Consider the following 18,165-nt stretch of genomic DNA (forward strand, 5'->3'; position numbering starts at 1 on the left):
AGGATGTTGCCTATAATCCATGGCTTCTGGTTAGGGTATGTGCGTACAGTCACTGTGGGGACAACCTTGAGACTTCCTTAATATTAGATTTCGTGCATCAGCTGTTGTTTACAAATATACACAGACCGCCACCCTTTGTCTTACCGGAGTCAGCTGTTCTATCTTGCCAATGTAGCGTAAACCCCACCAGCTGTATTTTATCCATGTCATCGTTTAGCCACGACTCGGTGAAACATAAGATATTAAATTTTTTAATGTCCCATTGGTAGGATATTTGTGATCGTAACTTGTCTATTTTCTTATCCAATGATTGTATGTTGGCTATTAGGACTGATGGTAGAGGCAGATTACCCACTCGCCGTCGGATCCTTACAAGGAACACAACCTACGTCCCCAATATCTTCATCTCTTTCAAATGCGAATGACGGGGATGTGGGCCGTGTCGGGTGTCTGAAGTAAATCCTTCGCATCCAACTAGTTAAAACCTTTTAAGGATAAGCCCCTTTTTTTCAATTTTCACCTGAAATTACATACCCAAATCTAACAGCCTGTAGCTCAGGACCTGAAGCAAGGATATGCATATTCTTGATACCGTTTGAAAGGAAACACTGTGGAGTTTGTGGAAATGTGAAATGAATGTAGGAGAATATAACACATTAGATCTGGTAAAAGACAATACAAAGAAAAACAATGCGTTTTCCATTTTTTGTACCATCATCTTTGAAATGCAAGAGAAAGGCCATAACGTATTATTCCAGCCCAGGTGCAATTTACACTATGGCCACTAGATGGCATCAGCACTGTGCAAAGTTTTAGACTGATCCAATGAACCTTTGAATTTCGGTTCAAAATGTTGATTCAAGACTGCCCGAAATGTGCATAATTGGTTTATTAATAACTTCACAAGTTCATAATTGTGCACTCTACTCAAAAAGTAGCATGGTAGTATTTCACTGTAATAGCTACTGTAAATTGGACAGTGCAGTTAGATGAACAAGAATTTAAGCTTTCTGCCCATATCCGGTATGTCTATGTCCTGGGAAATTTTCAGGACAAGTCTCTGAATGTCCGTGAGTGGTCCAGTCAGAGCCTGGACTTGAACCCGATCGAACATCTCTAGAGAGACCTGAAAATATCTGTGAAGCAACGCTCCCCATCCAACCTGACAGAGTTTGAGAGGATCTGCAGAGAGGAATGGGAGAAACTCCCCAAATATAGGTGTGCCAAGATTGTAGCATCATACCCAAGCAGACTCAAGGCTGTAATATCACTGCCAAAGGTGCTTCAACAAAGTGCTGATTAAAGGGTCTGAATACTTATGTAAACGTGATATTTCAGTTAGAAAAAAAAGTGTAAATGTGCAAAAATGTCTAAAAATCTATTTTTGCTATGTCGTTATGGGGTTTTCAATCCATTTTAGAATAAGGCTGTAACGTAATAAAATGTGGAAAAAGTCAAGGGGTCTGAATACTTTCAAATGCACTGTAGGTAGGGGTAAAGTGTATAGGCAACAGGATAGATAATTGACCGTTGCAGCAGAGCGTGTGAGTCTGTGAGTGTGCACATGTTATGTGTGTGTGGGTGTTTGTAGTGTGTGTGTGTTTGTAGTGTGTGTGTTTAAATGTTTGTGTTGGGTTGTCAGTGTAAGTATGTTTGAGTTTGTGGGTAGAGTCCAGTGTGTGTGTGCATAGAGTCAGTGTAAGAGAGTTAATGCAGGTACTCCGGGTAGTCCGGGTAGCCATTTGATTAGCTATTTAGCAGTCTTATGGCTTGGCTGTAGAAGTTGTTCAGGTTCCTGTTGGTTCCCGACTTGGTGCACTGGTACAGCTTGCCGTGCGCTAGTAGAGAGAACAGTCTATGGCTTGGGTGACTGGAGTCTTTGACGCCGCCTGGCAGAGAGGTTCTGGATGGCAGAGAGATAGGCCCCAGTGATAAAACTGTACTGTCCTGTACCGTACCATACCATACTGTACTCTACTGTGCTATACTGAACTGTGTCATACTTTACTGTGCTGCTCAAACTTGTGAAACATAGCCTAGAGGTCTATGATTCGTTCAGATTTGGTCAGGTCAGGAACATCAAAATGTGTCATTGTTTGGGGGTGGAGCTTATTAGAATAATACCCAACATGCTTTGCAATCGTTTGTTTTTAAATTTACATTTGGTCATTCAACAAACAACCTTATCCAGGCAACTTATAGTGCATTCAAGGTATATAACGAACAACACGTCTGTTGGAAAGCAGACTGAACCAGGCATCCCTCTAGGATTTTGCCTGTGCTTAGCTCTATTATGTTCTTTTTTATCCTAAAAAAACTACCTAGTCCTTGCCGATGACAATCATACCCATAGCATGATGCAGCCACCACCATGCTTGAAAATATCAATAGTTTTACTCAGTGATGTGTTGCGTTGGATTTGTCCTAAACATAACGCTTTGTATTCAGGACAAAAAGTGTATTTATTTGCCACATTTTTTTTGCAGTATTAGTGTAGTGCTTCGTTGCAAAAAAGATGCATGTTTTGTAATATTTTTATTCAGTACAAGCTTCCTTCTTTTCATTCAGTCATTTAGGTTAGTATTGTGGAGTAAGTACAATGCTGTTGATCAACCTTCAGATTCCTCCTATCACAGCCATTAAACTCAGTAACTGTTTTAACGTCACCATTGGCCTCATGGTGAAATGGTTAAAATTCAAATCCTTATTTTAACAGGTAAGTTGACTGAGAATACATTCTCATTTACAGGAACGACATGGTGAATAGTTACAGGGAAGAGCAGGGGGATGAATGAGAAAATTGGAAGCTGTTGATGATTAGGTGGCCATCATGGTACGAGGGCCAGATTGGGAAGTTTGGTGCCACCTTCATTGGGTTGAACAGGCTTGTGGTAATGACTGGAGCGGAATTGGTGGAATGGGATCAAATACATCAAACACATGGTTTCCAGGTGTTTGACACAATTCCATTGGCTCCGTTCCGGCCATTATTATGAGCCGTTCTCTCCTCAGCAGCCCCCTATGTCCTACTTTTACAACAAGTACCATGGGATCTTTTGTGACCACAGAGAGTCAGGACAATAGTTTAACATATATGTTTCTTGTATTTTATACATCACTGAGAGTGTCACCAGCAAAGCACCCCCACACCATCACACCTCCTCTTCCATGCTTCACGGTGGGAAACACACATGCGGCGATCATCCATTCACCTACTCTGCATCTCACAAAGACAGCGGTTGGAACCAAAAATGTCTCATTTGGACTCAAGGACAGATTTCCACTGGTCGAATGTCCATTGCACGTGTTTCTTGGACCAAGCAAGTCTCTTCTTCTTATTAGTGTCCTTTAGTAGTGGGTTCTTTGCAGCAATTCAATCATGAAGGCCTGATTCATGCAGTCTCCTCTGAACAGTTGAGATGTGTCTGTTACTTGAACTCTGTGAAACATTTATTTGGGCTACAATTGCTGAGGCTGGTAACTCTAATGATGCTATCCTCTGCAGCAGAGGTAACTCTGGGTCTTCCTTTCCTGTGGCGGTCCTCATGAGAACCAGTTTGATTTGCACTTGACCATTTTTGAGACTGCACTTGAAGAAACTTTAAAAGTTCTTGACATTTTCCACATTGACTGACCTTCATGTCTTAAAGTAATGATGGAGTGTCGTTTCTCTTTGGTTATTTGATCTGTTCTTGCCATAATATGGACTTGGTCTTTTACCAAATAGGGCTATCTTCTGTATAACATTCCACTATTTAACTTTTACACCTGTCAATTGAAATGCATTCCAGGTGACTACATCATGAAGCTGGTTGAGAGAATGGCAAGTGTGCAAAGCTGTCATCAAGGCAAAGGATGGCTACTTTGAAGAATCTCAAATATAAAATATATATTTGGTTACTACATGATTCCATATCTGTTATTTCATAGTTGTGATATATTCACTGTTATTGTACAATGTAGAAAATAGTAAAAATAAAGAAACACCCTGGAATGAGTAGGTATGTCCAAACTTTTGACTGGTACTGTATATATATCTACCAATAGGTGCCATTCTTTACAGGGCATTGGACAATTGTCCTGGTTGAATCTGTATTGGAATTGCACTGCTTGACTGAGGGACTTTACAGATTATTGTATGTGGGGGTTACAGAGATGAGGTAGTAATTAAACAATCATCTTAAACACTATTATTGAACACAGTGTGAGTCCATGCAACGTATTATGTTGTGAACGTACTCTTCAATACGTTTTAAACTTCAGTAGTGATCAGTTTAATAGTTAGATTTTAAAAAACGATTTGAGTCGTGTGATGACTTGGGAGGACGATCTGCATCATTCTTGGACAAGATGCATCGATGTATATCAATATAATGATAGGTGACAAGCAGACAATAATCTTAGGGGCAAATAAGCAGCAGCTAGCTATACCTTGAGGACACTTTGTTTAGGATACGGTCAAGTGGCAATAGTTTGTTTACACGTCAAAGTTGACTTTTCCGACATGTTCCCATGGTCCTTTAGACACTGCACACAACTGTACTGTAATCAGAATCCGGATATGATGAAAATGTTTTAGACCAAACTTTTATCAAGCGAACCAGCAGAACGTCGAGGACATTAGGAGTAATATTACAACTCGTCCCGCGCGATAATCGGAATAAAGCGAATCATTGGAAACGTATGGATAACTTTGGAGATATTTGAATTTACAACTAGTGCTGCATTTTCAAACGAGAAGGCGTTTCACTATGGAGGAGGGATGGGAATGAGTCAAACTTGAGGCAGGGAGTTGTCATGTTTCTAAGGTACTTATCAACAAACTTATTATGCATGTGTTTACAGTGCAGGCCTATAATAAATAACCATATATGTAGAAATGTAAACTACATAGTTGCAGGTTTCCTTGCCGTTTGTATAGTTTCTGTAAGGCAGTAAAGGGGGAAAACTCCACTAACTTTTAACGACATATTGTGGGTTGACGTCACTCATACTCTGCTTTCTATGAGAGAGAACCAGCATTGTCGTTCACTTGAGTGGTAGTTTGTTACTCACGTCTACATTCAAATCCCCAGGGTTAAGGGCTAAGGAGGAAAAGGAGAATCTTCGTTATCTGTCATGTCCACGGATACCGTCTTACCTCCGGAAGGGCCTGCTGGGCCAGGGGAGAACCTTCAACAGGAGACAAGTCCTCTTCTCCCAAACTCTCACGGTATGACAATATACTGCTTATAAGGGCTGACAACATGACTCTTATGCAATTGTTGTTTACTTACTGGTTTGGTGACGGTGTTGTACTTGTGCTCTACATCGCTTTCACTTTCAATGAACACTGGTGTCAATTTACCATTGAGGGAATATTCCATCAATAATAACTTGGTCGAGATTAGTCATCCTTGAAGTCATGATCTTGCATGTCAAAATCCACCAGTTCACTCAGAACAATAATAACAACCAACATGAACCCATTCCTGCTAAATTATATTCCTGTCGTTTTACCAGACATCAGTATCTATTCACCAGCATTAGGCATGTTAATGTTTTCATTATTTCGCAATAAAGATTGAAGGAACGCCTTGGCGACTATTAGCAGGAACCACAGCCAATTATAGTTTTTAATTAACTTTCTAGTTGCCGTAAGATTATCACATGCAAAATAAGCTTGGCCCTGTTTTTTTAAAATCTTTTTTTCTTCTTTCAAACAGCCAGTGAACCGTTACCCCATCCCTATTTATACCAAGCATCATTACAGCATTGTCAAAAATAGCAAAGTAGGACAGAGTAAGCAATCAGGGACGGTTGGCAAATGGATTTTCGCTGGACCTTCTAAGCCTTTCTCAGTTAAGACTGGATTTCCCCTCTCTCAGGAGGCTGTAGATGTTCTGAGAATAGGCTAATTTATTTCTAACTGTAGTCACTAAATACAGCGATGCATCACACACTGCTACTGTAAGTGTGCATCGATCTGAGAGGGAGAGAGTCACACCAAGACTAAAGACTTGCCATCTATCAGCCCCTGCCTCTGGCTAAGATTGGGCCATATCTATCTAGAGCCACTGTGGCTCGTTCATCTATCTGCCATTGCTTACTAAACAGAGCGGCAGCATTACAGGCCTGCAACAAATACATCATCCGTCTAAGCAAAATAACATTTGCCATGTTGCGCTGAGCCATTCGTCACCTTCTTTTCCAGAACCAAACAACATGAAAGGACTATGGTTACAACCAAAACATAACCCCCCCCCCCCCCCCCCCCCAAAAAAAAAAAAAACATACAGGAATTGTCTGAAGCAAACAGAATTTGACATTGTAGAAGTTTTTGATGTTGTAGCCAATTAGCTAAACATAACAGGAATGGAGATGGCATTTTTGCATTGATCATTTAATGTACAGTATTTGATGAGGGATCACATAGTACTAATAACCTCACTCAGAGAGATGGATCTGACCATTTTGCATAGTTATCGGAGCAGGTTTTTGCCTACATACTTTTTTCAATGTAGATGAAGGCTGTCTTTATGGTTGTAACAACCTTGGCAGGTAGTGCACACCCGAGAGTAGAGAAAATGAGATCCAGAAATCTGGCTTTGGCTTTTACCTGAAACCGCCTTGCTCCCGACTCTGTTGTGTAACCTTTCGACAAAGGACAATCTTTCCTCTGGCAAAAAATAAGGCAGCCCTGATTTGGCTTGTCCTTCTGTCCCTGATATTAGTATTGCGTCCACCGAAGTTGACCTTCTCGTCACCGTTTACATCTGTTTCTGAGTAGAAGTACATAGTGCAACTTTATTTTGACCAGTTGAGTTGTTCAGTGGGAGTGCATGCAAACAATCTCTCTGTCTCTCTCTCCCACCTTCTTCTTCTCCTAAACAGTTGTTCATTTTCTTATGTTCTGTGCTTTGATCCTAGATGCTTGTGACCGAAACGAATCATCTGAAACTACAAATCCATCCGGAACATCGTGTCCCAGAGGCACGTCCACCGAAGTACAGAGTCACGTGACGGGGGGAAACGCGGCCTATTGTGACCCCGTTCGAAGTAAGTGTTACAATGAGGGGCACTTCGGGGAAATCCTGCTCTTACGTGTTTGCCCAGATCCTCATCTGTTACTTTACTGGGATCCACACAAAACACAATACCTAACAATTGTATTGTACGCATTGACAGAAACAATGACATTGCGACAGAAACACTCTGAACATGTATAGCCTTGTGCAGTAGCCAAGCCCAGCTATCATACCTGAGTAATGTTTTTGTCATGAACATGTTCTGTCAGGACCTTCGGACTTGTCATAAGCTGGCATCATCAATCAACACTGTGCCCTAGGACCATGCCCCAGGACTACCTGACATGATGACTCCTTGCTGTCCCCAGTCCACCTGACCGTGCTGCTGCTCCAGTTTCAACTGTTCTGCCTTATTATTATTTGACCATGCTGGTCATTTATGAACATTTGAACATCTTGGCCATGTTCTGTTATAATCTCCACCCGGCACAGCCAGAAGAGGACTGGCCACCCCACATAGCCTGGTTCCTCTACGTTTCTTCCTAGGTTTTGGCCTTTCTAGGGAGTTTTTCCTAGCCACCGTGCTTCTACACCTGCATTGCTTGCTGTTTGGGGTTTTAGGCTGGGTTTCTGTACAGCACTTTGAGATATCAGCTGATGTACGAAGGGCTATATAAATACATTTGATTTGATTTGATTTGAACACTTGTTGTCACTAGTCCTTGTGGCAGAGTGACATATGCCCGTTGACAGATGGTCCCTCTGAAAAGTTACCCTCACAGTTTCAGAGAGAAATGGCAAGATGGTTTTGGAAGTCCAATACAATGGTCTTGTGGGATTAAATAACAATCACATGGGATGAAGTAGCATGCGTGTTCTCTCATTCTGCTATAATGACCAATAGTTGGCATGGTTGCTCTTCTAACCCTTCGGCTTTCTGTAGTGTGAGTGAGGAAATCCTGTTGTGGTTTGACTTTGACTGTCTAGGCCCTCTTGTTTCAGCTTTCAGTGCACTTGAATCTTTTTAGAAGGCAAGCATAGTGTTTTACATGGCGTGTTTGCACTGAAGCCATGTTTAGAGTGAAGTGGATAACATCAAACTCAAATCAAATCAAATGTCAAATGTATTTATATAGCCCTTCGTACATCAGCTGATATCTCAAAGTGCTGTACAGAAACCCAGCCTAAAACCCCAAACAGCATGCAATGTAGGTGTAGAAGCACGGTGGCTAGGAAAAACTCCCTAGAAAGGCCAAAACCTAGGAAGAAACCTAGAGAGGAACCAGGCTATGTGGGGTGGCCAGTCCTCTTCTGGCTGTGCTGGGTTGAGATTATAACAGAACATGGCCAAGATGTTCAAATGTTCATAAATGACCAGCATGGTCAAATAATAATAATCACAGGCAGAACAGTTGAAACTGGAGCAGCAGCACAGCCAGGTGGACTGGGGACAGCAAGGAGTCATCATGCCAGGTAGTCCTGAGGCATGGTCCTAGGGCTCAGGTCTTCCGAGAGAGAGAAAGAAAGAGAGAATTAGAGAGAGAAAATACTTAAATTCACACAGGACACCGGATAGGACAAGAGAAGTACTCCAGATATAACAAACTGACCCTAGCCCCCCGACACAACCTACTGCAGCATAAATACTGGAGGCTGAGACAGGAGGGGTCAGGAGACACTGTGGCCCCATCCGATGATACCCCCGGACAGGGCCAAACAGGAAGGATATAACCCCACCCACTTTGCCAAAGCACAGCCCCCACACCACTAGAGGGATATCTTCAACCACCAACCTACCATCCTGAGACAAGGCCGAGTATAGCCCACAAAGATCTCCGCCACGGCACAACCCAAGGGGGTTCTTTATTTGTGAGATAAAAAAAATCTCCCTTACTAGCGCTGACTTTGTTGATAGCTACTTTGAGGAGAAATGTACTGTGATACGTGGTTGTCCTGCCGAGCTATCTTAAGATGAAGGCACGAACTGTAAGTCGCTCTGGAGAGGAGCGTCTGCTAGATCAGGGTTTCCCAAACTCTCTGGTGGGGGCCACCTAGGTGCACCTGTGGGGGGGGGGGGGACTGAGTTTGGGAAACCGTGTGCCAAGTGACTCAAATGTAAATATGCTACACTCCTGAAATATCCAATTACTAACGAAAGAAGGGGCCATAGCAACAAAGGAATCTGTGGTTATTTTGCAGTCAAGGTGAGACACACTTGGTTGTTTCTTAACCCTTTACACTCATACCGGTATACAAGTTGAAAATAAAAAGCGTCTACATTGGAACGTTGTGGCTGTACAGTAACATGCTATACATGACGTCAGAGCTCTGGCTCTGTGCTTCACAGCGCTGTATGGGTTTTGACTGGCAGGCGTTCTGAGGTTGAGCACCGCACGCGAGAAGAGTTAAAGACTGTTGTTTGCGTTTATAAAAGCGCATTGAAATTGCTTAGGAGCTGTGCACACTTTGGTGAGGTGTGTGGCCACTTGGAGACACTCAACCAAACTCCTGTCATTTTTTTTTGGGGGGGGGGGGTCTTATGATGCACCTACCCCACATTTCCCAGGAATAGTCTTATCATGTTACTGAATGTCTCCGGAGTATTTTCAGATTTTGTTATCAACAAATGCGGCAAAATGTACAGTAAATGTGAAATGCAGATAAAATCAACAGTGTAAGGGTTTGGATTCAGTCTTGTCAGGTGAACTGTTGTGTCCTCACCTTTTTATAGTGTAATAATTGTCTCATTATCGCCAAACTGTTCCCTTTCAGCTGCTACCATGGTTATGCATATGCTTTTCATATTTCTTCTGTAAAACATTTCAATTCCCAACGAGTGTAAAGGGTTAATAAGCAATGTAAACACTTCCTCGAGCGTCGTTGTGCCCTTTTGTTCAGCAGAAATAATAGGGGAAACAAATAAGTTGATTGGAAAGTTCTCACCATTTTTGAATGGAAAGTGAATGTCAACCTATTTCCAACTCTGAGTTCCACGGAGTTAGAAACGGAACAGGTTGTTTCTATTATCACAGTTCTTTCCAGAATGTTCTGCCAGTTCATTACCAACCCAATCTCTTGTCTTGAGGTGTCACTATTAACCCACTCACAATGCCTCTTACTGCTTGTCATTTAGCCTGCCAAGTTTGCCAAAGCAATATTTTACACTTAAATCGCACTGTCTTTTGCCACGAGGCTAAAGCAATCTCATTACCTCAAGATTGACTGTTTTGAAACAAACTCGATAATCCACATTCCAGGTCAGTACAAGCAGTAGAATCAGAAAAAACTCGAACTCCTCTAAAACCCTGTTGTGTTTGCCACTCCATAAGGAGAGTGTGTTGTCAGGCAACACTAATAGCAACAACAACCTGATTGCTTCCATCCATGTAGCTGTAAGAGGATTGTTTACATTCTGATGCAGCAGCTCTCTGTTTCTAGGCTGTTTAAACTTTTCCAGGGCGCCTTTTCGCTCTTACGCTAATTGACTTGCCGTTGGTTTGTTTACCGGCGCAGCTTTGAACAGGGATTTTGAAGCAAGAACTTGTCAAACTAAGATCTCTACCGTAACTAGCAGGTTTAAGTAGGTGTTCTGATGGTCATGGAATTTTTGGATGATGGGAATTGGCCACCCAAATGACCACGGTCACCGTAATAACGGAATGGCGAAAAAAAGTATTTAAAAAAAAAAACGTTGAGGTAAATTTTCTCCTCTTCCTTCCTGACAAAAATACATTCCAATGCATCATTTTAATGGACTTTCTACATTGCCATTACAATTATTGCGTCACAATACCAGGCAGCCATTGCGAGTGTACGTGAGTAAAATTGCCACACTAATGTAGGCCGTCCTGTCTTCAGTCAGCTGTTTGTTCCACACCCAAATTAAAAAAAAATATATATATATATATATATATATATATATATTTTTAAAGGGCTATGACTGTTATTTTATTTTCATGTAGTTCTTCATTCGTAACTTTCGGTTACAAGGTTATTGTGCCAGCCCTAAGTGTAGGCTATGTAGTGTACTCCATGGTGTTCTGCATTACTTGCATGTGAAATGCATCACTTTCATCTACAAAATAAAGAAGTCTGTGCCAACAGTTTTAATGTAGCAATTGTAGTCACCCCCCCCACAGACTGTGTTTTGGGAATATGAAAGTGAGGGAGACGACATATCTCCTTTTGAGCGATAGGTACAGGAACATGTGTTAGTCACTTCAAATAATGATTTAAAAAACCCAACCTGTGTATAGAGGGCCTGCTTGACTCTAATGAAGCCCTCGCTTACTGAAACAGGAAATCATCTTACCGACCACATAGTGCCACTTTACTGCTTTTTCTTCCCTCCCGCTGTCCGACTTCCAACTTGTTGGGTGCCCTAGGCTGCATGGGATCTGTCTGGGTCTGTTGTTTTTTTATTAGCCTGAATCAAACCAGAGAAGCTGGCGCTTGTTATTTGAACATGTAGACTATTTCTAAAGGGTAACTTCAGCCCCAATTTCAGCCTTTGCCTTTCACTAAAGCATACTTACCAGAAGTCCACTGGCACTCTGATAATACAATTCTGTGCATTGCGAGTATATTAGGCTCTGGACAGTTGACGCACAGTGGTAAGGCGCTGAGTTCTTTATCTATTGCCACCTGTGGTGTAAGTTCGAGTCCCCAATGGGGCACAAAAATAACTGAAATGTGGACTCACATTTATTCCGTTCTTGCTTTGGGAAGAAAAGTGCAATCAGCACCTTCAAAATGAAAATTGGGGAATCAATTCAATCCAACCCGCATTGCAGTATTTATGCAGTAGCTCTTTTTAGGGGGGCTCACGAGTGGCACAGTGGTCCAAGGCACTGCATCTCAGTGCTAGTGTCACTACAGACACCCTGGTTCAAATCCAGACTGTATCATAACCGGCCGTGATTGGGAGTCCCATAGGGCGGCACTCAATTGGCCCAGCTTCGTCCGGTGTAGGCCATTTTTGTAATTAAGAGTGTGTTCTTAACTGACTTGCCTAGTTAAATAAAATGGTCAAATTAGCTCTAATTGGTTTTGGGCACTGTAAAAAAAATACTACTACTATCAGGGGGTAGTAGTTAGAGGTATGGTTTCACTTTTCAGAATAAAAAGTATTTGGGCACAGGAAAAATATCTGCCCCTTGTGGGATTAGAACTCACAACCAGTGAACTATGAGCCAACTGTTGTAGACTGCCAGTCATAGAGATTGGGAAAATAGTTGTCATGACCACCATTGTCATCTGTCTTTTGACGATGGATGTAGCAATGAATATAAACGTATAATCCTCATAGCCTAAACTACCGTTCAAAAGTTTGGAGTCATTTAGAAATGTCCTTGTTTTTGAATGAAAGGCAAAAAAAAAATTGTTGTCCATTTTAAAATAACATCAAATTGATCAGAAATAGTGTAGACATTGCTAATGTTGTCAGTGTAGACATTGCTAATGTTGTAAATTACTATTGTATCTGGCAATGGCTAAATTATATGTATTATTTATATAATAATAATACATTTATGGAATATCTACATAGGTGTACGGAGGCCCATTATCAACAACCATCACTCCTGTGTTCCATTGGCACGTTGTGTTAGCTAATCCAAGTTTATCATTTTAAAAGGCTAATTGATCATTAGAAAACCCTTTTGCAATTATGTTAGCACAGCTGAAAACTGTTGTCCTGATTTAAAGAAGCAATAAAACTATCAGCATTTTTGGGTTCGATTCAATTAAAAATCAGTCGTTTCCAGCTACAATAGTCATTTACCACATGAACATTGTTTACACTGTATTTCTGATCAATTTGATGTTTTTTTAACGGACAAAAAGTTTAGTTTCTTTCAAAAACAAGGACATTTCTAAGTGAATCCTAACCTTTGAACTGTAGTGCACATGTTTGTTTTTTCTTCATAAAAGCACATAGGTGTGTGAAACGGTAAGCAAAAATGTTGAATTTGATCATGTGTGGAAACGTGCCCTACTGCCTTTTGAATTTCGTGTAACGTCAGTGGTCAAGGAAGCATTTAGCTAAATGTATCGGCACACTCCACATACCAAGACCATTGCCAAATAAGGCGCGCTGTCACCTGCTTTTATAGTAAGCATTGAGGTGGTACCACCCGGCACATCTAGAAGGGAGTGGATTTCATACGGAATCTCTCCCTTTTTATAGTAAGCTTTGAGGTGGTACCACCCAGCACATCTAGAAGGGAGTGGATTTCATACTGAATCTCTCCCTTTTTATAGTAAGCATTGAGGTGGTACCACCCGGCACATCTAGAAGGGAGTGGATTTCATACTGAATCTCTCCCTTTTTATAGTAAGCATTGAGGTGGTACCACCCAGCACATCTAGAAGGGAGTGGATTTCATACTGAATCTCTCCCTTTTTATAGTAAGCATTGAGGTGGTACCACCCGGCACATCTAGAAGGGAGTGGATTTCATACTGAATCTCTCCCTTTTTATAGTAAGCTTTGAGGTGGTACCACCCGGCACATCTAGAAGGGAGTGGATTTCATACTGAATCTCTCCCTTTTTATAGTAAGCATTGAGGTGGTACCACCCGGCACATCTAGAAGGGAGTGGATTTCATACTGAACCCCACCTTTGAGATAACATAGAGGAACCTTCTCAAGCTAGAGTAGAGTTGATCGGCTAGGGGTAAAAAGAGCTAGATTTACTACTAAAAGACCAATATATCATTTGCAACAAACTGTTAAAATGAAGACCAGAATTTAAGTGTTTCACTACAACTTAGCCTAAAACAACTGGTTTCAGATTTAAATTAAGTTACTCTTCAACAGTTAACTTGAGCTAAATATCGCAAGTTTATTTCAGACCTTAATTATGCAAAGCGTGAAGGGCATGTATGTTCAGGTCACTCTTTTTTTGTTAGAGCCCTTCACCTATAAGGCCCCAGTATGTGGCAGCTAGCAGGGTCTTGTGAGGCTCGGCCCCTAGGGGAATACACTCAGGTGATATCTCCTCCAGACTGGGCTTTGGCTCTGCAGGCCCGGGCCTTAAATAAATTGCCATGACCTAACGCCAGTTTTAGGTGTTTAATCGCCACATTATTCACTGTGATTGTCAAAGAGTTGAAGTGCTCTCGCCGTGGATAAAGAAGAACCCTGGCTGCTCAAATTATTCTTCTTCTTTCTTTTTTTTTTTTTATCTTGAGGGAAATTCTGAAGTGAAGTCGTGAGGTCAAATAACATGGCTGTCGCCTTGAAAAGAAAGACATTAGTGTGGCCTTTGTGTGAATCCATGATTGTGCTTTTACTCTGGAAGCTTCAAGGTTATTACCAGGGTGTAGAAATGACCTTTTAGGTAGTTCATATTTGACACTTCCAATGGTAGATGTGTTGATGAATTGTTGCAGAAGAGCTTGCTTATTGATGCCTCAGTATAGCATCTATGAAATTAATGCAGAATAGTGAGATATCCAGGAATCGTCATTGTTTTGAATAGTGTTGTGTAAAGACGAGTTAGACCCACATACAAAATGTAGCACCCTAGTAAACAGGGTAAGATCCTGTGAACTTCGGAAACGTTCCTATATCATCAATATTCAAAAAATGTCTCATCAATTTTGTTGTGCTATTCTTTCTGCCAAAAAGAACAGCATGGTTGTTGTTATCCATGAGCTAAATCTTTCTTGTAATCCAGTAGACCCCTGTCTCTACTGAACAAAATGTGTCTAAAACAAGAGTGCATTAAAAACAGAGGCATCATTTTCAAGTGATTACTTAGCCGTGGGTCATGGAATCAAAAACAGTATAAATAGGGTGAAAAGGTAGCACAGGGGTTGATTAAAATGGCCATTGTAATTATTTCCTCATTGTCTTGCTGTAGATGGATTTCATATGGGACATTTTAAGCATTCAAATGAGCATTTCCAGAAGTTTTGAAGCATTTTCATTGTGGATGTTTTAAACAAAAAAAAAAGAGATTGAAAATACTAAAGTGAAATGATTAGATACAATGCCTTCGGAAGGTATTCAGACCCCTTGACTTCCACATTTTGTTAGGTTACAGCCTTGTTCTAAAATTGATTAAATAGTTTCCCCCCCCTTATCAATCTACATAAAATACCCCATAATGACAGCAAAAACAAGTTTTTAGAAATAGTTGCTAATTTATTAAAACATCACATTTACATACGTATTCAGACCCTTTACTCAGTACTTTGACACACTTTGCCAGCGATTACAGCCTTGAGTCTTCTTGGGTATGACGCTACAAGCTTGGCACACCTGTATTTGGGGAGTTTCTCCCATTATTCTCTGCAGATCCTCTCCAGCTCTGTCAGGTCGCATGGGGAGCGTTGCTGCACAGCTATTTTCTGTTCTCTCCAGAGATCTTCGATCGGGTTCAAGTCCGGGCTCTTGACTGGGCCACTCAAGGACATTCAGAAACTCCGGTGTTGTCTTGGCTGTGTGGTTAGGGTTGTTGTCCTGTTGGAAGGTGAACATCTTGAGGTCCTGAGTGCTCAGGGGCAGGTTTTCATCAAGGATCTCTCTGTACTTTGCTCCGTTCATCTTTGCCTCGATCCTGACTAGTCTCCCAGTCTTTACCGCTGACAAAACATCAACCCAGCATGATGCTGCCACCACCATGCTTCCCCATAGGGATTGTGCCAGGTTTTCTCCAGATGTGACGTTTGGCATTCAGGCCAAAGTGTTCAATCTTGGTTTCATCAGTCCAGAGAATCTTATTTCTCATGGTCTGGGAGTATTTAGGTGCCTTTTGGCAAACTCCAAGCCGTTGTCATGTGTCTATTACTGCTTCCATTTGGCCACTCTACCATAAAGGTCTGATTGGTGGAGTGCTGCAGATATGGTTGTTCTACGGGAAGGTTCTCCAATCGCCACAGAGGAACTGTGGAGGTCTGTCAGTGACCATCGGGTTCTTAGTTACCTCCCTGACCAAGGCACTTCTCCCCTGATTTCTCAGTTTGGCCAGGCTGTCAGCTCTAGGAAGAGTCTTGGTGATTCCAAACTTCTTCCATTTAAGAATGGTGGAGGCCACTGTGTTCTTGGGGACCTTCAATGCTGCAGAAATTTTTTGGTACCCTTCCCCAGATCTGTGCCTTGACACAATCCTGTCTCTGAGTTTTACGGACAATTCCTTCGACCTCGTGGCTTTGTTTTTGCTCTGGCGTGCATTGTCAACTGTGTTATATAGACAGGTGTGTGCCTTTCCAAATCATGTCCAATCAATTGAATTCACCACAGGTGGACTCCAAACAAGTTGTAGACACTTAAATGTAAACAGGATGCACCGAAGCTCAATTTCGAGTCTCGTAGCAAAGGGTCTGAATACTTATGTAAATAAGGTATTTCAGTTTTTAATTGGTAAAACATTTATAAAAATTCCTACTAACTTGTTTTCCCTATGGCATTATGGGCTATTGTGTGTAGAAGGCTGAGGATTTTTATTTAATCCATTTTAGAATAAGGCTGTAATGTAACCATGTGAAAAAAGTCAAGGGGTTTGAATACTTTCTGAAGGCACTGTATTCACACCCATCTGTGTACTGAAATCTTATACACAAATATTTCTAATGTGTCGATATCTTATCACCGCCATAATGCAAATAAACAAGGTTATTGGCTATCGAGAACAAAATATTGTTTTGCTGTGTTGGAGGGAAGATTTGAATACTCAAACACATTCAAATTGTCAGTTTTGTAATCGGAGTAAAACACACAGGCCTAGATCTCATTCCCTAGTTTACCTGTCTTCTTGGAGCAGTCAGAGCAGGTGTGCACAGAGCTCCGCTATATCAACTCTACTGCAAAGGCTCTGCTGCATTCCCTGAACAGCAATGCCCTGGTGCAGCTCCACTCTGTTGGTTCCCGAACCAACTCCACAATACAGCACAGAGAGAGTGCCTTGGAGAAGAGAGAAGGAAACCTCTCTCTCTCTCTCTCACACACACACACACACACACACACACACACACACACACACACACACACACACATACACACACAGGGTCCCACTTCAAATGAGAGCAGTGCAGGGGGGATTACTTGGCTTCTAACAGGGTTTTGGCTCCAACATTAAGGTTAAAACCCTTTTCTATTACAGAGATCTCTAGTGATGTTGCCCTCACGATGTTTGCAGGTTCACCACCTCTCTGGTAGGTCATTCTACCAGGGCTCTGATCACTGGACTGTGACTGGGGACCCGGCTGAGCTGGCTCCATTCAGACACCGTGCAGACGGCGCTCCCTGGCTAGAGCTGAAATCAATACGGCCGTCTCCGTTAAAAACCCACTCAGAGGCAGACTAGCACCTCTGTCCCCTAGTCTGATCACACAGCTTAAGGCCCTGATTGGCACCTCTGAAGACAAAGACCATTGACCCACAGCTGTCCCATTAGCTCTGGTTAATGCTCAGATTGATACTGAGCAAATAAAGGAACCATGTCTATAGATATTTTTTATAGACTGACTGCCCCATACAGACCCTATACTAGCTGGCCGTTATGGACAGCTCAGTTTTGCCTAGTTCCTTTTGTAGTTTTTTGTTGCTGTGTGTTGATTTGGAATGCATCTGTCCTCCTCTCAGGTGCTGTTAGTACAGTAATGCCCTCCCTCCAGATGCACTGTGCCCCTTTTTGAATTTCAAACAAGTCTGTTTCCTGTGGAATTTGTAGCTAACTTCAGCATAGAGATTTAGAAATTTGTGGAATCTGTGAGTCATCAATGTAACTGAAGCTGAAAATAATCTCCTCACTCTACTTCGCTGCTGCTTAATTTTGGTTTTGAGTCGTCAGAGAGGGTGGAGCACTCTGCGAGTATGGAGTCTGGCAGCTCCCCTAGGCCTGCTCTGAGTCACGTCATAATTGATCTTTCTAGAAAATGTGGTAGATGCCTGTGTAAAGCATAAATCTGTGCTATATGTGAATTTTCTTAAACTTGTGAAAACATGTTTACATTTGATTTTACTACGTTCCTCTCTTGCTCTCAGATGGAAACAGATTGGGGAACATGTTTGATTTTATAAAGCTTGAGACAGTCACAGCACAGGTCTTTTAAAAAAAAATTATCTTGGAGGAAAAGGAGGGAGAAAAGTATAATTTTTAAGGCTGTGGTGGATGTCTTTGATCTGTTCTGTTATGCTACATTAGCACCAC

General features: G+C 41.7%; 1 protein-coding gene across 1 annotated transcript in view; it reads left to right on the forward strand.

The window, feature by feature from the left end:
- Positions 1 to 4,105: 4,105 nt before the first annotated feature.
- The window catches only part of LOC110490234 (myoD family inhibitor domain-containing protein), a 28,896-nt gene continuing 14,836 nt past the window's right edge, over positions 4,106 to 18,165 (forward strand). Inside the window, exons 1-3 of the mRNA XM_021563501.3 lie at positions 4,106 to 4,808; positions 5,076 to 5,212; positions 6,910 to 7,038. Coding sequence (XP_021419176.3) covers positions 5,119 to 5,212; positions 6,910 to 7,038 — 223 coding nt within the window. The 5' untranslated portion in view covers positions 4,106 to 4,808; positions 5,076 to 5,118. The remainder of the gene's footprint in view (positions 4,809 to 5,075; positions 5,213 to 6,909; positions 7,039 to 18,165) is intronic.

This window comes from Oncorhynchus mykiss, chromosome 15 (genome assembly GCF_057628025.1).
Source record: "Oncorhynchus mykiss isolate SJ-2025 chromosome 15, ASM5762802v1, whole genome shotgun sequence".
Lineage (NCBI taxonomy): Eukaryota > Metazoa > Chordata > Actinopteri > Salmoniformes > Salmonidae > Oncorhynchus > Oncorhynchus mykiss.